The sequence below is a fragment of the Panthera uncia genome (genome assembly GCF_023721935.1).
Source record: "Panthera uncia isolate 11264 chromosome B3 unlocalized genomic scaffold, Puncia_PCG_1.0 HiC_scaffold_2, whole genome shotgun sequence".
Classification (NCBI taxonomy): Eukaryota; Metazoa; Chordata; class Mammalia; order Carnivora; family Felidae; genus Panthera; species Panthera uncia.
The window spans coordinates 3,725,448-3,740,782 of record NW_026057583.1 but is presented as its reverse complement, the minus strand read 5'-3'; the positions used below and the strand labels follow the sequence as shown (position 1 = coordinate 3,740,782).

The window sequence follows — 15,335 nt, the reverse complement described above, 5'->3', positions numbered from 1 at the left end:
CGCGTGAAAAATACCAAGAAAAGAGGTCAGATCTGCTCTCCACCTTGTAGGTGCCACCTAAGAGTAAAAGAAGAATGTACTATTTCGAGATGGTGGGGAAGAAAATTTCCATCAAATAATCCTTTGCTCTCAAATAATGTCTAGAAAGGCAATGACCTTATTGACAGACAATCCTCAGGTTATAAACCTATGATAACCTATGTATTCAAAAGAAGTTACACAGTTACAGCCAATTGCTTCGGTCCACGAAAAAAGGATCAGCGGACACCCCTTAACCCGGGGAACAAGCATTTTGCCAAACCATATGCCAACAATTCACCTGAGGTCACAGACAAGGGGATTCCTGCCACCGCACAGCCCGGTGCTTTCGGAGCAGAAGGGACCCACAGCTGGTTCCATTTGTAAAGTGCAGCTACAGCCACGGGCCGGGAGGCACACAGACAAATGCAGTGATAAAGAGAACAATGTATAAAACTGAAGAAATCTAGCCAAGGTTATACTAAGATTCAGGCCATGAACACATTCATTCGAAGAGGAGGAAAAACAGGAACCAAATCTTCTCAAAAACGGTAATAAAACGAGACAATTAGTGATAAATAGGAGGTAAGGCTTCATAAAGGTGCTACATTAATGTATTAAAAACTGTAACCGGGGCGCCTGGGTGGTTCAGCGGGTTAAGCGTCCAACTTAGGCTCAGGTCATGATCTCACGGTTGCTAAGTTTGAGCCCCCGGTCGGGCTCTCTGCTGTCAGCGCAGAGCCCGCTTCAGATCCCCTGTCTCCCTCTCTCTCTGCCCCTCCCCTGCTCTCTCTCGCAAAAATCAATAAAAACATTTGAGGAAAAAAAAAAAAACAGGTGCACCTGGGTGGCTCAGGCGGTTGGTTAAGTGTCCGACTATTGGTTTCGACTCAGGTCATGATCTCACGGTTTGTGAGTTTGAGCCCCACATTGAGCTCTGTGCTCACAGTGCAGAGCCTGCTTGGGATTCCCTCTCCCCCTCTCTCTGTCCCTTCCCTGCTCGCTCTCTGTCTCTCTCTCAAAAATAAATAAATAAACTTAAAAAAAATTAAAATAAACCTATAATAGATGAGGAATTAAGAATAGAAGTAAAAATACAACATAACAAACAACCCAATAAGACTGATCAAAGGAAAGGGAAACAAAAATCAATATAGAAACAAAGGTTAGATAACTACAGATACGGAGGCAGACAAAAATCCCAGCTTTCTATGTATATTATTACGTGACCTTTGTGAACTTCAGTTTTCCCCACCATAAAATGTATCTACCGCCCTTGGCCCTGAGGAAATCAGATACTCAGCCCTGAAGACACAGGAGGTTCTGGCACGTGGTAAGCACTAACAGATGCTAACTCGGGATGTCATTATTATAATCAATATTAATGCCAGTATCCATGCAAATGAACTAAATAATCAATCTGAAATAATATGAGAGCATGAAGTACAAAAGCCAGCACAAGGAACGGTAAAAAGAACCTGAAAGGGAGAATAACAGCTGATAAAATTATCAAATCTGTACGCTGATGACCAACCAGGTGTAGGTGGTTTCACGGGTGTTACTGTCAAAACTGTTTGAGGACCAGAAAATCCTTGTGCCATTTAAACTATTCCATAAAACAAAACACAGTGAAAACTACCCCTTATTTGTTATTTGCCTCATGCAGCTGGTATGATGCTCTTATGTAAACTCCATAAACTTAAACTAAATAAATAAATATATATATATTTAAAAAAAAAAAAAATATATATATATATATATAAATACAGATCAGCCAGGGGTGCCTGGGTGGCTCAGTCGGTTGAGCATCCGACTTCAGCTCAGGTCATATCTCACGGTTCATGAGCTTGAGCCCCGCGTCAGGCTCTGTGCGGACCGCTCGGAGCCTGGAGCAGGCTTCAGATTCTGTGTCTCCCTCTCGCTCTGCCCCTCCCCTGTTCACACTCTGTCTCTCTCTCTCTCTCTGTCAAAAGTAAAGATTAAAATAAAAAAGTTAAAAAAAAATACGGGTCAGCCCAACTTACAAACATAAACACGTTACACAGAAAAAAACCAGCGACAAATTGAATTCATTGGTTTATTAACATATTGAAATGCATTCAACAAACAGCTTATTCCAGGAATACGTGACTCATTTGATAGTAAGAAATGTGTTACTACTGTGATTCATGGCGTAAGTGGCTCAAGAAAGAGAAAACATCACCTGAAAGGTGTAGAAAAGACCATTTGATAAATGTCAACATCTATGTACGTTACAAAAAATCTTTTAATGATTATTTTTGAGAGAGAGAGAGCGTGAGCGCACAGAGGGGCGGGGGGGGGGGAGGGGGGGTGGACAGGATCCAAAGTAGGCTCTGCACTGATAGCAGGGAGCCTGAGGCGGGGCTCAAAGTCACTAACCGTGAGGTCGTGACCGAGCTGAGGGCAGCCACCAAACAGAGCAGCCATCTGGGCGCCCCCACATTTAAAAAGTTACTCTAGTAAACAGAAACAGTGATTGCAGTCACTGTATCATTATAAAGACTCTGCGGATGAAATCCCGTGGAAACACAGTATAATGTACTTGAGGACTCCTGCACCGTCAGGAATGAGACACCAGTACTGCACCCCGTGTAGCCCTGTCCTGGGAGTTACAGCAAACAGACTGACCCAGAAAGCTATGAATATGAGAGAAGATCATCTCTGAAAGAAATACGTACAGGTTTTAGACAGAAAGCGTGATTAATTTTACATCAAAAATACACCATTCAACTGCACACTTAAAAGTGGTTCAGATGATAAATGTTACATGATGTTTGTCACCACAATTTTAAGAAACAAACGTTCATATGTGGATATAAAGAGCCTGGTGGTTATCCCTGTCCTAGCAGAGAACTCTCATTCATTGTCTGCATATTTCAAATGGACCTAGTATATTTTGGCCTACACGATACGGAAAACGACCTCTACAGAGAACTTAAAACGTAACCCTTAGAATTCACACATGAGCTATAAGATCAAAATACAAAGACAAACTTATATAATAAAGAAATAAAGAGAACGCACACACAGAACGGGTCAGGAGAAAGACAACAGACCAGACTCAAAGAATCAAACATTTTAGGTACCTAGTCCAGATGATTTTACATGTGAACTGCTTCCAAACCTTCAAAGGAAAGATAATTCTCACCTTCTACAGACATCTCCCTAGAACAGCCACATCCAGTTCGGTAGCCAGGAGGGACGCGTGGTTTCTAGTGCATCTGATGGAGGGAACCTTTAACGTTACTTTATCCCAACCTATTTAAATTTAAAAAAGCACATAAGGCTAGTGACTGCCATCATGCGGAGCAGCTCTAGAGGCGGTAAGAGATGAAGTTTCCTGTTTTGGAAATACCAAGAAAATAAGAGCCAAACTTACTTAGCATCCAAGAAAAATCTGGACGAAATGCTAGTTAGCCGAACAGAACGGTGTGTGACAAGAACGTGCAATGATCAGGGGCTGCTTTTCTTTTTTTTTTCCCCCCAGGAATGCAAGCACCATGAAGGATAATCAGGAAATAATTAAATATGATCCACGACATCAATTGCAGCGACTAGAAAAGCTGCTGAGAACACACCCATAAAATCTAGTATCTATTCTCGGTTGGAAAAAAAAGCATACTTGGTGGCATGGTAAATAAGAGACGTGAATCAACGGGTACCAGCAAAACCTGAGACTAAAATGGGTACTTTCATTAAAGTTCGGGAAGAACCAGACAGAATATCAGAGCACAGCAGTGGTCATCATTACCTATCATATTTTTACAGGCAGATATAAAAACAAGAAACAAGACACATGATAAGGAAACAATAAAATCGTTATCATCTGTAAAAGGAAAATTATGAAAACCAGCTGAAACTTTTAATACTAAGTACGGCTCTGGTTATTTACTGATTAAAATAGATTCTTTCCAAGTGAAGCAATGTTGATAATAGGGTGTATGTAAAAGAAATTCACTAGTAAGTGAATTTGATGTATTACAAAAGATACCACAAAGACTTAAGAGTCACAGACTGTTGAGATTTCCTTTGAAATAACAAAATCAAATCTGCGTGGGGCGCCCTTGGAAGGATCTGGCTCCTCAAATGCTCCACTTGACTAAAGACGGACAGACTCAGAGGCAGACAGACAGACACACACACCCTTCGTTCAGCTTTCACTTCTCACTGACTTCCTATCACCCAGCGACGAACCGTGAAGAACTAAAGTCAGTTCAGAAAAAAAGCTAATTAATATTCTTTTCCTCCTGTTGTGACAGGAGGAATATCACATTTCCTCTTAGAATATGGCCTTGAAATTTTAAAGATTTAGCCAGATGGAAGAGATCTGAAAGTGTAGAAGAAAAGGCTGAAGATTTGGAATCCTAATTCAATTTCCCCTCACATTTTAATAGGAGCCTGTAGCAAACATTTATTTTCAGAGACTTTCTTGGTAGGGGACTGAACAAAAGGCCATTGTGTGTTAAATATGGGGAGGTCTCTGCGGTCCCATCTATCTGAGTTTTTTAGACATCGGGTTGGAATTAAATCATTGTAGACTCTAAATCAACTATTTCCAGACCACAAAATCTATTCCACACTTATCAGTCAATGCAAGTTCTCCAGGTGAGTTATAGCCGAGTTCAAATGTGAAATCTTCATTTTTCAAGTGCCAATAAAGGAACTCTCCTTTGGACTTTGACTATACACCCTGAATTGTGCAAAAATGCCATATGAGTTTTCATTTCCTTCTCCAACAAAAATTTTCATCTGCATTTGATAAATCCTACTCAGTATCATTTCTGATGAAAAGCATATGGACATAAGACATATCATTCTGTTACTTTCTTATTAAGTAGGAATTACAACCTTTTCTCTAAGTTAACAAGAGCAAAACAGACGCACTTTATAGGCCTGCCCCGATCGCTATAAACATCGCCACATCTTAATTTGCGATATGCGCCCTGTCATGGGTCTGCTAAAATATGAAAGACAACAAGGAGTTATCTGCGGTTCGTGGTGTGGTCACTTTAAAACATGTTCACAAATTCTATGACACGTCTGCCAGTCAGTCTCCTCTCTCTGAAGATGGGCCAGTCGTGGTGACTCGCTTCCAGTGTGGAGTGAGGTCAAAGCCAGTGAGGCCAGGTCACGAACGCTGATACAGCTTCTGCAGAGCCCAGCACCACGCTGTGAGGAGGCCAGGAGGCCTGGGGGAGGCTACGCGTTCAGGCCCAGTCCCATGACCCAGCCAAGGTCCCAGCCAGCCAGCACCAGCCCCCCGGACAGTGAGGGACGCTCGCGCCCAGGCCAGGGGCAGCCCCACGGACACCTTGGCAAAGAGAGACAAGCTGTCCGCTAAGCCATGCCCAAACTGCAGATCTGTGAAAAAATAACGGCCGACTTTGTTTTAAGCTCTCAGGCTTTGGCCGCTTCACGATGCAGCAACAGGTAACCGGAACGTGTACGTTAGTTCCACCAAATTCAGCCGCCCATCTTATTTTTTTTTTAACTTGAAATCTCCCAAGAAGACAAACCTGTTTTAAGTTAAACAGCCAACCAACAGGGGCGCCCGGGTGGCTCAGCCGGTTGAGCGTCCGACTTCAGCCCAGGTCATGATCTCACGGTTCGTGAGTTCGAGCCCCGAGTCGGGCTCTGTGCTGACAGCTCGGAGCCTGGAGCCTGGAGCCTGCTTCGGATTCTGTGTCTCCCTCTCTCTACCTATCCCTTCCCTGTTCATGCTCTCTGTCTCTCAAAGATGAATAAATATTTAAAAAAAAAAATGAAAGAAAAACACAACCAGTAAACACAGCAAACCCACCGGTGCTGACCCCCCGCTGCGTGCTCAGCCGACCCGGCCCAGCAGCCTCGGGGCTGGCGGCCCAGCTCCCATTCCCCTGGGCTGTCCTATCCGTTCCTGGCCGAGGGCTTCTCCCCACTCAACCCGCCGCAGCCCTGGGCCTGCTCCTCTGTTCCTCCCTGAACCTCCTCCCAGCTTTGGAAAGTTCCTAATTAAACACGTGGCTGATGAAACTGCTGCTCCTATGACAAGGGCTCCAGTTTTGTAACCAATTAGCAAGTGGCTTTTGCCTAAAAGGGTCACTGTGACTCCAAGGCTGGTAACCAGGTTCAAGAGGTTCCGATGGGGCCACTTAAATGGGTTATCGACCCAACCAAGTAACCAGTATTCTTCCAAAGGAGCACCAGGGAGGGAGATACCCTAATTCCTAATGATCTGAAGGTTCTTCTCTAAGAAACACAAGCCTGAAAAGTTAAAGCCGGGCCCTGAGAGAGAATGTAGTTTGGACTTTTTTTTCACCAGTGGAAAACTGATATAACCCACTCTAGATTTTCATGACATACGTACGTACTAAGAATTTTTACCTCACCCCATCCTTACGGAAATGTCAACCTACCATAATAATTGGCCATTTTAACCTTCAACGTTGTGCGTATTTTACAAACAAAATGTAATTCTGTGTATATTTTATAGCTAGACCAAAGAAAGTACGCCATACAATGCTATTTAATATTCTGTCCTTAACGTTTAGAACGTATGGTAAGTGTAACAGTATGCGAGAAATACAATAAAAGTCCTGGGAACCCACAAATAGTCTTCTTAAAACAAATTTAAAGCGGCTAGTCTATTTTTACCACACGAAACGTTAGCAATCACTGCTCTGGTCTAAATCATTTGGGGAAACTCAAGTCCAGAAAGGTCATACAACTGGCCTGCGGCCATATAACTAAGGCTAATAACCAGCAAAACCATGACCAGAATTTTTGTATACTCGTGTTTTCTAGTCCTGCACGGGGCTCAGTGAGATTTGGATTAATAAAAGGAAAACAATTATTTTAGTTTCCATTCAAAAGGCAAGTCAGAGTGGCTGGCTGGATTCCAGCTCCTTCAATGCCACATTCATAACCCTTCTGGTGCACGGCCCTCCTGAATGCAAAGAAACAGAATCCTGACAGAGGGGCCGCAGGCAGCGCTAGACAAGCGTGGGAGGAAAGCGGGCGGCCGTGTGGACCAGCTAGTCAAAAGCCACTCACAAGCCAAACTCCTTGTCTTAACTGCGGAGGCTGTCAGAGTAAGATACTCAGCACCTTGCTCTTACTGCCGCTAGGGGCGGCCATGTGACAAAAGCCACAAAAAATGAGACTACAGAGAAGTCACTAAGGGGGCATCTCTTCCCAAATGGCAACAGTGCTGTGAGAAGGCCTTTGGCCCTAGTGCCCTCTTCCTGCCAGGAACGTGGCTGTGATTCCTGGAGATGCCAGAGCCACCTTGGTTCCCTGGGGGCATAATCTAGGATTGCAAACAGGCCGACAGAAGGAACCTGGCTCGCTGAGGACACGGGAGAGCCGTCACTCCGGCCCCGGACTGTGTGTGCTCAGGCTTCCTGGTGAGTGAAATTCATCACAAGCATGCGTTTGGGTTTCGGTTACCTGCAGCTACACACAAGCTTAGCTCTTCGGCAAAATTAATCCGGCTTCCTCCTCCATGCGTTTTGACCCAAAGTGGTGCGTCCGTCTGTGTTATTTCCAGATCGCTAAATCTGGTGAACAAATGTTTACGCACCTTCACCATCACCTCGCAATTATTCTGAAATACCAGGAAAAGAGAAGGAGGCACGTGTCTCTTCTCCAAGAGGAAGAAAGTTCTAGCTCACAGTAGGTCTCCTGCCGCAGATGGCAGGGGAGGGCTGCCTGGAGAAGCAGATGAGAGAGAGACGGCGTCCCTCCTCATCAGCTGCGGAACCTCAGTCCTGGACGGCAGACGGAAAGCCAGAAGAGAGAACCACTGCCCGTCAAGTTCCCGACCTCGACCAGGCAAAGACTACAAACGCTGGGCCTTAACGGGAGGAGACATGGCAAACACCATCCACTCTACAGATACCTTCCCTTGCCCTTGAGCGTTAGGTCCAAGATCTTCCGCCTTACCTTGCACTGAAGAAACAAAATGGGCTGAAGTTGAGCAATACGGCCATCCCAAGGAAGGCTTATAAACAAAGACAGGGTATTATTCGTTCTTCTTCCCATGTCCTTCCTGCTACGGTACTTTGCTGGCTACGGCAGCTCACAAACATACCAACCGTCAAGGTCCACTGGCATTTTCCAAAGGGTTGGAAGAGAATGGGGAACACTTGATGAGAAGCTAGGAATTCCAGTAATTTCATGCCCCTCCACAAGAAAAGAATTCAAACATAAAGAGAAGAATGGGTCTCTGTGAAGGAGTGGCAAAATGCTCAGGCAAGTTTCTTGGTCTCAAGTTCACAAAATCCAGATCAATCATTAGCTGTTGTGGACCAGCAGTCTGGACCATTTCTCTAGAACATAAAGAGAATTCCCAGCCGAGCAATCACCCAGTACACAGCTTTACGGCCGACAAGCACCCTACGGGCTCAGAAAGCAGCAGTACAGGACGTAGAGCATTTCACAGCACACTCAGGTCCCGTGATGCTCCGAGGAAAATCCCTCAATCCGAGACTTCAGGGTTCACTAAGGACCTCAGAACGTGAATTCTGCCCACAGAAGCAGAAGCCAAGTATGTAAGAAACACTGCAGGGTCGACAAACAGTATTTATGGATATAAACTGATAAATGCTATTAGTTTTTTTTTTTTAAGTTAATTTATTTTTGAGAGAGAGTGAGCACGTGTGCACGTGTGCATGGGAAGGGCAGAGACAGAGAGGGAGAGAGAGAATCCGAAGCAGGCTCTGTGCTGTCAGTGCAGAGCCCGACGTGGGGCTCAATCTCATGAACCAGGAGATCATGACTTGAGCCGAGATCAAGAGTCAGACGCTTAACTGACTGAGCCCCCCAGGAACCCCTCTTTCTCTCTCTCTCTCTCTCTCTTTTTTAAAGGTTATTTATTTTGTGTGTGTATGTGTGTGTGAGAGGGAGAGGGAGAGAGAAAGAGAGAGCGAGAGAGAGAGAGAGAGAGCGCGCGCGCGCGCATGAGTGGGGGAAGGGCAGAAAGAATCCCAAGCAGGCTCCGAGCTGTCAGCATAGAGCCTGACATGGGGCTTGATCTCACAAACGGTGAGATCGTGACCCAAGCCATAATCAAGAGTCAGATGCTTAACCGACTGAGCCACCCAGCTGCCCTGATAACTACTATTAGTAAAGCAACATTTAATGGATAAAAAATACTGGAACAGAGGAAATGAGTTAAATAGAACTTTACATCAGAATAGTTTCCAATAACTGAGAACCAGAAGTGTCTTAGTCATCCAGACTGACTTTTAAGTGAGCAGAAATCCCCCTTCTTGCTCCCAACCAAACGGAGCCCCAGCTTAAAACGGGGCATTCACCAATTACTCAGGCAGTACTTTTAAAGACAGAACTTCCAGAACCCACAGCAAGTTACTGATCCACAGGCTAACTCCTCAAACGCACAAACTTAAAGGCTCAGGACGCCAGAAAAAAATAACCAAAGTGAAAAAGAGATCAAAGCCATTTCCTTCAAAATTTCACAAGTCTGTGCGGCAGGTAGGGCAGGGCGACCTCTCAGAATGGAGTGTAGACGAGGCACGAGAGGGGCCCACAGGGCCGCCTTACCTAGCACGTTTCCTGGAGGCACCTCCACTAGGCCTTCCAGCTCCCTCCCCATCAGGAGATACAGGTTTTCCAGAGTGCAGCACGCCATGTGGGGGACCGGGGGGAGGTCGTCCAGTGGGGTGGAGAAGCCCGACGGCACCTGGCCAAAGAGAAACGATTGGAGAGAAGTTAGGAGACGTCAAACAGAAACGTTAGCTCGTGTCGATACGGTTACGTTGATCCACAGGGGAGATGGTGCGGTCACGTCACGTCAACCTGAAGCCCGGAAATCTGAAGTGGTAGAAAGGATGCCTCGCTTTATGAATAAAATCTAAATTTCTCAAGTATTTAAAAACTGTCAAGAAAGGGACACAGGCATCAGTTTTATGACTAAGTAATATCAATTCTGTGACCTAGTACCACCATATTAGCCAAAAACCAAAAATCCCCACAGCCCCTGGCCAGTATTTCCGGGAACCGTGCCACACACCAGTCCTGGTACCACTGTGCTATTACTTCCATGCTTTTTATCACTTAAAATTGTTTTAATCTAAGGGCGCCTGGGTGGCTCAGTCGGGTGAGCGTCCGACTTCGGCTCAAGTCACGGTCTTGCAGTCCGTGAGTTCGAGCCCTGCGTCGGGCTCTGTGCGGACGGCTCGGAGCCCGGGGCCTGCTTCGATTCTGTGTCTCCCTCTCTCTCTGCCCCTCCCTGGCTCGTGCTCTGTCTCTCTCTGTCTCTCAAAAATAAAATAAACATTAAAAAAATTGTTTTAATTGTTTTAATCTCATCATAATGCCCTGCAAGCACTCAGCAAGAGCAGGTGCTGGTGCTGGGTTACACAAGGAAATGACCAAGCGGGAGAGCAGCCAGTGATAAAATGCCATGAAAATGGCCAAACATGGCTATTACATGCTCTGTTGTTAATCTGCAAGGCCGTGAATACTGGGGACACTGATGAGAAGACAGAGCAAGTTACCGCAGGGATATGCTGCAGGGATAACAGATTTATGCGCTCACCTCATATCATATTTGATCTTAAGTTTCGTCAAGAATTATTCAGTATTCGAGACAGTATCATTCAGCGACCTCCATATAAATGCAAGTACCCTAAAGGCCTTCAAATCAACCAACTAACCTTTGGTACCCACAGGCCCAAGGCACCGTGCTACTGCTGTCTATGAAGAGAAAAAATGTTAAGTTACAGCATATACAGAGATAACTAGCATCACAAACAGAGTGAGTGGCAAAAAAGCACTACAGGCAAGTAAATTCACAGACACTCAGAGGAGGGAGAAGCTATTGCGTTAGGGTGAACTTGGAAACCCCAGGAAAATGTGGGCCTTTCGGGCGCATGCTACGTTTAAACTACGTACATGTTCTGATTCAATGACAGGTCTGCAGGATAGCTCTAAAGACAAATTGGAAAGAAATTTTAAAAAGGATTAAATTGGAAGACAAAAAACTATCTATAGATAATATAATCATCCACTTAGAACCAGCTACAGATAAATGATAATTAGTAAGACGCTGTAAACAAGGTGGCTAGACACAAGATCATTATACAAAAGTTAGCTGTCCCTACGTCAGCAAGAGAAAAAATACATTTTTTTAAACAGCAACTTTTAGAACGGCAACAAAATATAAGATAGCTGGGAAGAAGTCTAACAAAGTGATTAAGTATCTTTATGGATAAAATTGTAAAACTTTAACGAAAAACATTTAAAATAACCTAAATAAACAGGTAGATATGCCTGATAGATTCACAGATAGATTCTATATTACAAAATGTTGACTCGTACCAAACACACGTACTGATTTAAAGCAATCGGTCTCTCAAAGGAGCTTTTCATGGAACCTGTCAAGCCGACCATCAACTTTGTATGGAAGAGTAAAGAGTCAGCAATAAGCAAGGCACTCACAAAGACAGACACGGTAGAGGGCACAGCCTTTGAAATATCAAAACATTCAGAAGTGAAGTCAGCACTCAACAGAGACGGTGACACACAAACAGAAAAAATGAAGTCTGTTCGTCCAGAAACAGACCGAGGCGCAAACGAAACGCGACTTGGGGCAGATGGCGGAGTGGTGGGTCGAGATGGACATTCATGAATCGTATTAGGGCCACTGGTGTTTGTATGGGGACAAAAACAAAACGGGATCCCTTCTCCTCATAGAATATATAAATACCGAACCAAACATTCAAGCGTGAAAGGCAAAACATTAAACCTTAGAAGGAAACACAGGCAAAAATTTGGGCTTCCGTGTGGTCATAATTTTAATTTTCTTAAACAAGATACAAAAACCAAAACTCATAATGGAAAAGACTGGTAAATTCCACCACGTTAAAACTAAGAACTTCTTTACATTAAAATGTACTAACAGAACGTGTGACAAGTCCCGAGCTGGAGAAGAAATCTGCAAAACTTAGAACTGACAAGAAATTAGCATTCAGCTTCTACAAAGAACATCTAAAAACCAGTATTAAAAATATATCCAGCACGACTGAAAAATATGCAAATGACCCAAAGATATCTCCACAGGAAAAGGCACGAATGACCAATAAACATATTAAAAGGGTATTGAAGAAAATGTGAATTAAAACCACTTGAACAGACCAGGTCATCCACATCTGACTGGCAAAAATTAAGACCCTGACAACAGCACGTTTTGGGGACAGTGTGGAAATGGAGCTGGTGACACACGGGACGCTCCTCTGGAGGACGATCTGGAATTAACCAGGTAGCTGGAGATGTACGGATCCTGTTACCCAGAGGATCCCTCTAAGGGTGTATTACCGAGAACTTCTCGCAAATGTGCCTAAGGAAATCTGTACAAAAATACTCAAGGTAGCATTGTTTAGATGAGCCAAAAACGAATGCAGCCCAAATACACAGTAACTGGAAAAGCGAAACATAAAACGTTTGTCTACACAATGGAATACTATGCGGCAACGAACAATGAACGAAGTACAGGAACAGGTGTTGACTTAGATCAACCTCACGATGTTAGGTAAAAAAAAAGTGAGCTGTAGAAGAATACCGACAGTAAGATTCCATCTATACAAAGTTCAAAAAGAAGAGATTTTTCTCAGTGCATATACAGGTCGTAAAACTACAAAAAAAAAAAAAAAAAAAGGCAAAAGAGTAGAAGACAGACTGACGGTGGTCTCCCCATGACTCCTGCCGCCTGGTGTTCACGCCTTCACGCAACCCCCTCCCCTGGGCGTGACCGGGGCCGGTGGCTCGCGCCTCACCAACAGCGCTCGGCAGAGGCGGCGGACGTCACTCTCATGCTTGCGTAACATCACACGAGACCGTCTTGCTGATAAGTTCAGCCTAGACCCTCCTCGCCAGCTGGAAGGGGCACCGCCAAGCCGGGAAAGGCCAAATGACGGGAAACCGCAGGCGGCTTCTAGGCCAGAAAGAACGTGGAGCCCTCAGCCCTCCAGGTACCGGGATGCGACTCGGCCAGCAACCCGAGCCACTCCGGGGGCAGACCCCTTCCCGGATGAGCCTCCGGAGAACACTGTCTGGTCTACACTCCGGCGTGGACTCCCGCTCCACAGAAACACGGAGACCGTGGATTTGCTCCACCCGCGGTAGTCTGTAACAGGCAGGCCACCCGGCGGACAGGACCCCAAGTCCACGTGAGGTTTATCTCCGGGTGTGTGATACCCGTGACAGTTTAGAAAAGCAGGTGGGAAGGAGACCTTCCGGGGCTCCGGCTACCGGAGTTCGGAGTCCTCCGTGCGGTCAACTCGTTGCGTCACTGCCCCTCGGGTGGTGGCACAGGACGAGTGGATTCCAGCCGCCAGCCCCTCGAGAGCAGAGCTGCGCTCCACGGAGAAGATAAACTGGAGGGCCCGTGGACTTCGTAAAGCCCACTAACTCCGTGCCACGCCAAGTGACAACAGTTTCTTCCTCACCTTGACGGTACAGAGAACAAAGAAGGAAGAAGACGGGCCACCACTCGAGCCTTACTGGTGAGTAACAAACCATCAACTACGTCTAGAGCAGCATGTCAATGAGCGTAAACGGGTTTGTGAGCCCCCGCCGCCCCCCCCCCCCCCCCGTCCCCACGCCAGCGGCCGCGCTCCCTCTCGCCAAAGCACGACATGCCACAGCCCGCCGAGGGCCGCTCAGCAGAGTCATCGCCAAGGATTAAACAGCTAAAACTGACGGAATAGAACACTCTAGGCAAGGCAAGTTGACGGCAGAGCCTCCCCCTGCCACTCTGTCTCTGCCACGGCCGAGGCCGCAGCTTCCCTGCTCTCCCCGCGAGGAGAGGACCGCGCTCTTCTGCTCGTGAGGCGGCGACTCTTACAAGCTCTCAGGGCTTCTTGCCGATCCTGACTCACCGCCTGCACCTCTGGCATCCTCATCACCCTGCGACCTTCACGATTTAACTGCGACGCATACACTCTGCTTACGCCCAAAAGTGACCCGAGGCCGCTCAAGCCTGCGGGGTTTTCTGCCCTTCGGCTCAGGTGTACGTAACCGGATGCTGGCTGTTCACCTTCTTACAGACCTTCCTGATCAATTTCTGGGCTCCACCTGCCGTGCCGTGACCGCGGCCTGTCACCTGCTCACTGCCCCTCCCCTCGGCCTGAGCCCCCTAGTTTTCGGATCTCCGTATTTCATGAGGTCCTGCCGCTGCCGTGGCCCCTGCATGACAGCTGTTCTTAACCAGCCCTCTCCTCTGGCCTTGGAAAGCCTTACGGTTAAATGAGGCCTGAAAACTGAGTTCACATACTGGTTCAGCTTTCCAAATGCCACTGAGACAGATTTACCAAATGTTACCAAAGCAATATTAAGAGGAGATATATGGATTCACCTGAACGTGCCTTTCTAGAGACAAAATAAACCTACCAATCAGGTAATCTCAACCGACACGGAAACATTTAAGAACCGTGAAACGATATACTAACGTCTTGAGGGCGCGAGGGCGGCTCAGTCGGTTAAGTGCCTGACTCTTGATTTCATCTCAGGTCACGATCTCACGGTTCGTGAGTTCAAGCCTCACATGGGGCTCCTCACACTCCCTCTCTCTCTGCCCCTCCTGCTCACACACACTCTCTCTCAAAATAAATAAAACAAAAAACATTTACAGTGACATTTTATTTCTAATTCTTACCCGCCGCAAAAACTCAACGGGGCTGTATTTGGGTCCCAAGACAAACATTTTCTTTCCTCTTCGAGCCACACCACTGAACACTCGAGCAAAGGCAACGAAAGACTCGTGGTTGCTTCCTTCTTCGGGCTCAGGTTTAAGGGTCTTACCCTCCACCTGGTGCTCATCACCTGCCAGAAACGAGAGGACAATGAGTGCCACGAGTGCTCCCTCCGGTCCAGGAGATGCCTAAAAACACAGAGCAGGCGGTGAATACAAGAGATGTGGCCCAGTTTCAGGAAAGAAGCACCAAGAATGACAGAACACTGATTAAAGCCACAGTGAAAGCCAAGCTCCAGAGTCAGGGGATGAGCGTCCTAAGTTAAAACAACTATTTCGCACCAAACCTATTTAGGGACAACTGTACCTTTTGTCTCTTCTCCCTTTGGACTTGTTTCCGGGGCACCGCCATCTTCCGGGGGCTCCACGGACGCCGGCCCCTGCGTCGCTGCGAGCTTCTCCGCATGCCTCTGTCTTGCACGCTCACGCCGCTGCGCAATTTCTTCTTGCGTGAGAGGTCTACGGGAGGTCACAGACAGGTTAACACCTGGCAACATCAGCACCTCTCGGTCCGCTCGCGCAGGGAAAGGGCAACGGGGCCGGA

General features: G+C 46.4%; 1 protein-coding gene across 2 annotated transcripts in view; it reads right to left on the bottom strand.

Moving 5' to 3' along the window:
* EFL1 (elongation factor like GTPase 1) overlaps positions 1-15,335 on the bottom strand; it is a 125,228-nt gene that overhangs the window by 69,536 nt on the left and 40,357 nt on the right. For both annotated transcript variants that reach the window (XR_007454179.1, XM_049614337.1), the window contains exons 13-15: positions 15,099-15,250; positions 14,696-14,862; positions 9,583-9,721 (exon numbers count right to left, since the gene is read on the bottom strand). Coding sequence is in view for 1 of the 2 variants with exons in the window: in XM_049614337.1 (XP_049470294.1) it covers positions 9,583-9,721; positions 14,696-14,862; positions 15,099-15,250 (458 nt within the window). In the remaining variant the exon portion in view is untranslated. The remainder of the gene's footprint in view (positions 1-9,582; positions 9,722-14,695; positions 14,863-15,098; positions 15,251-15,335) is intronic.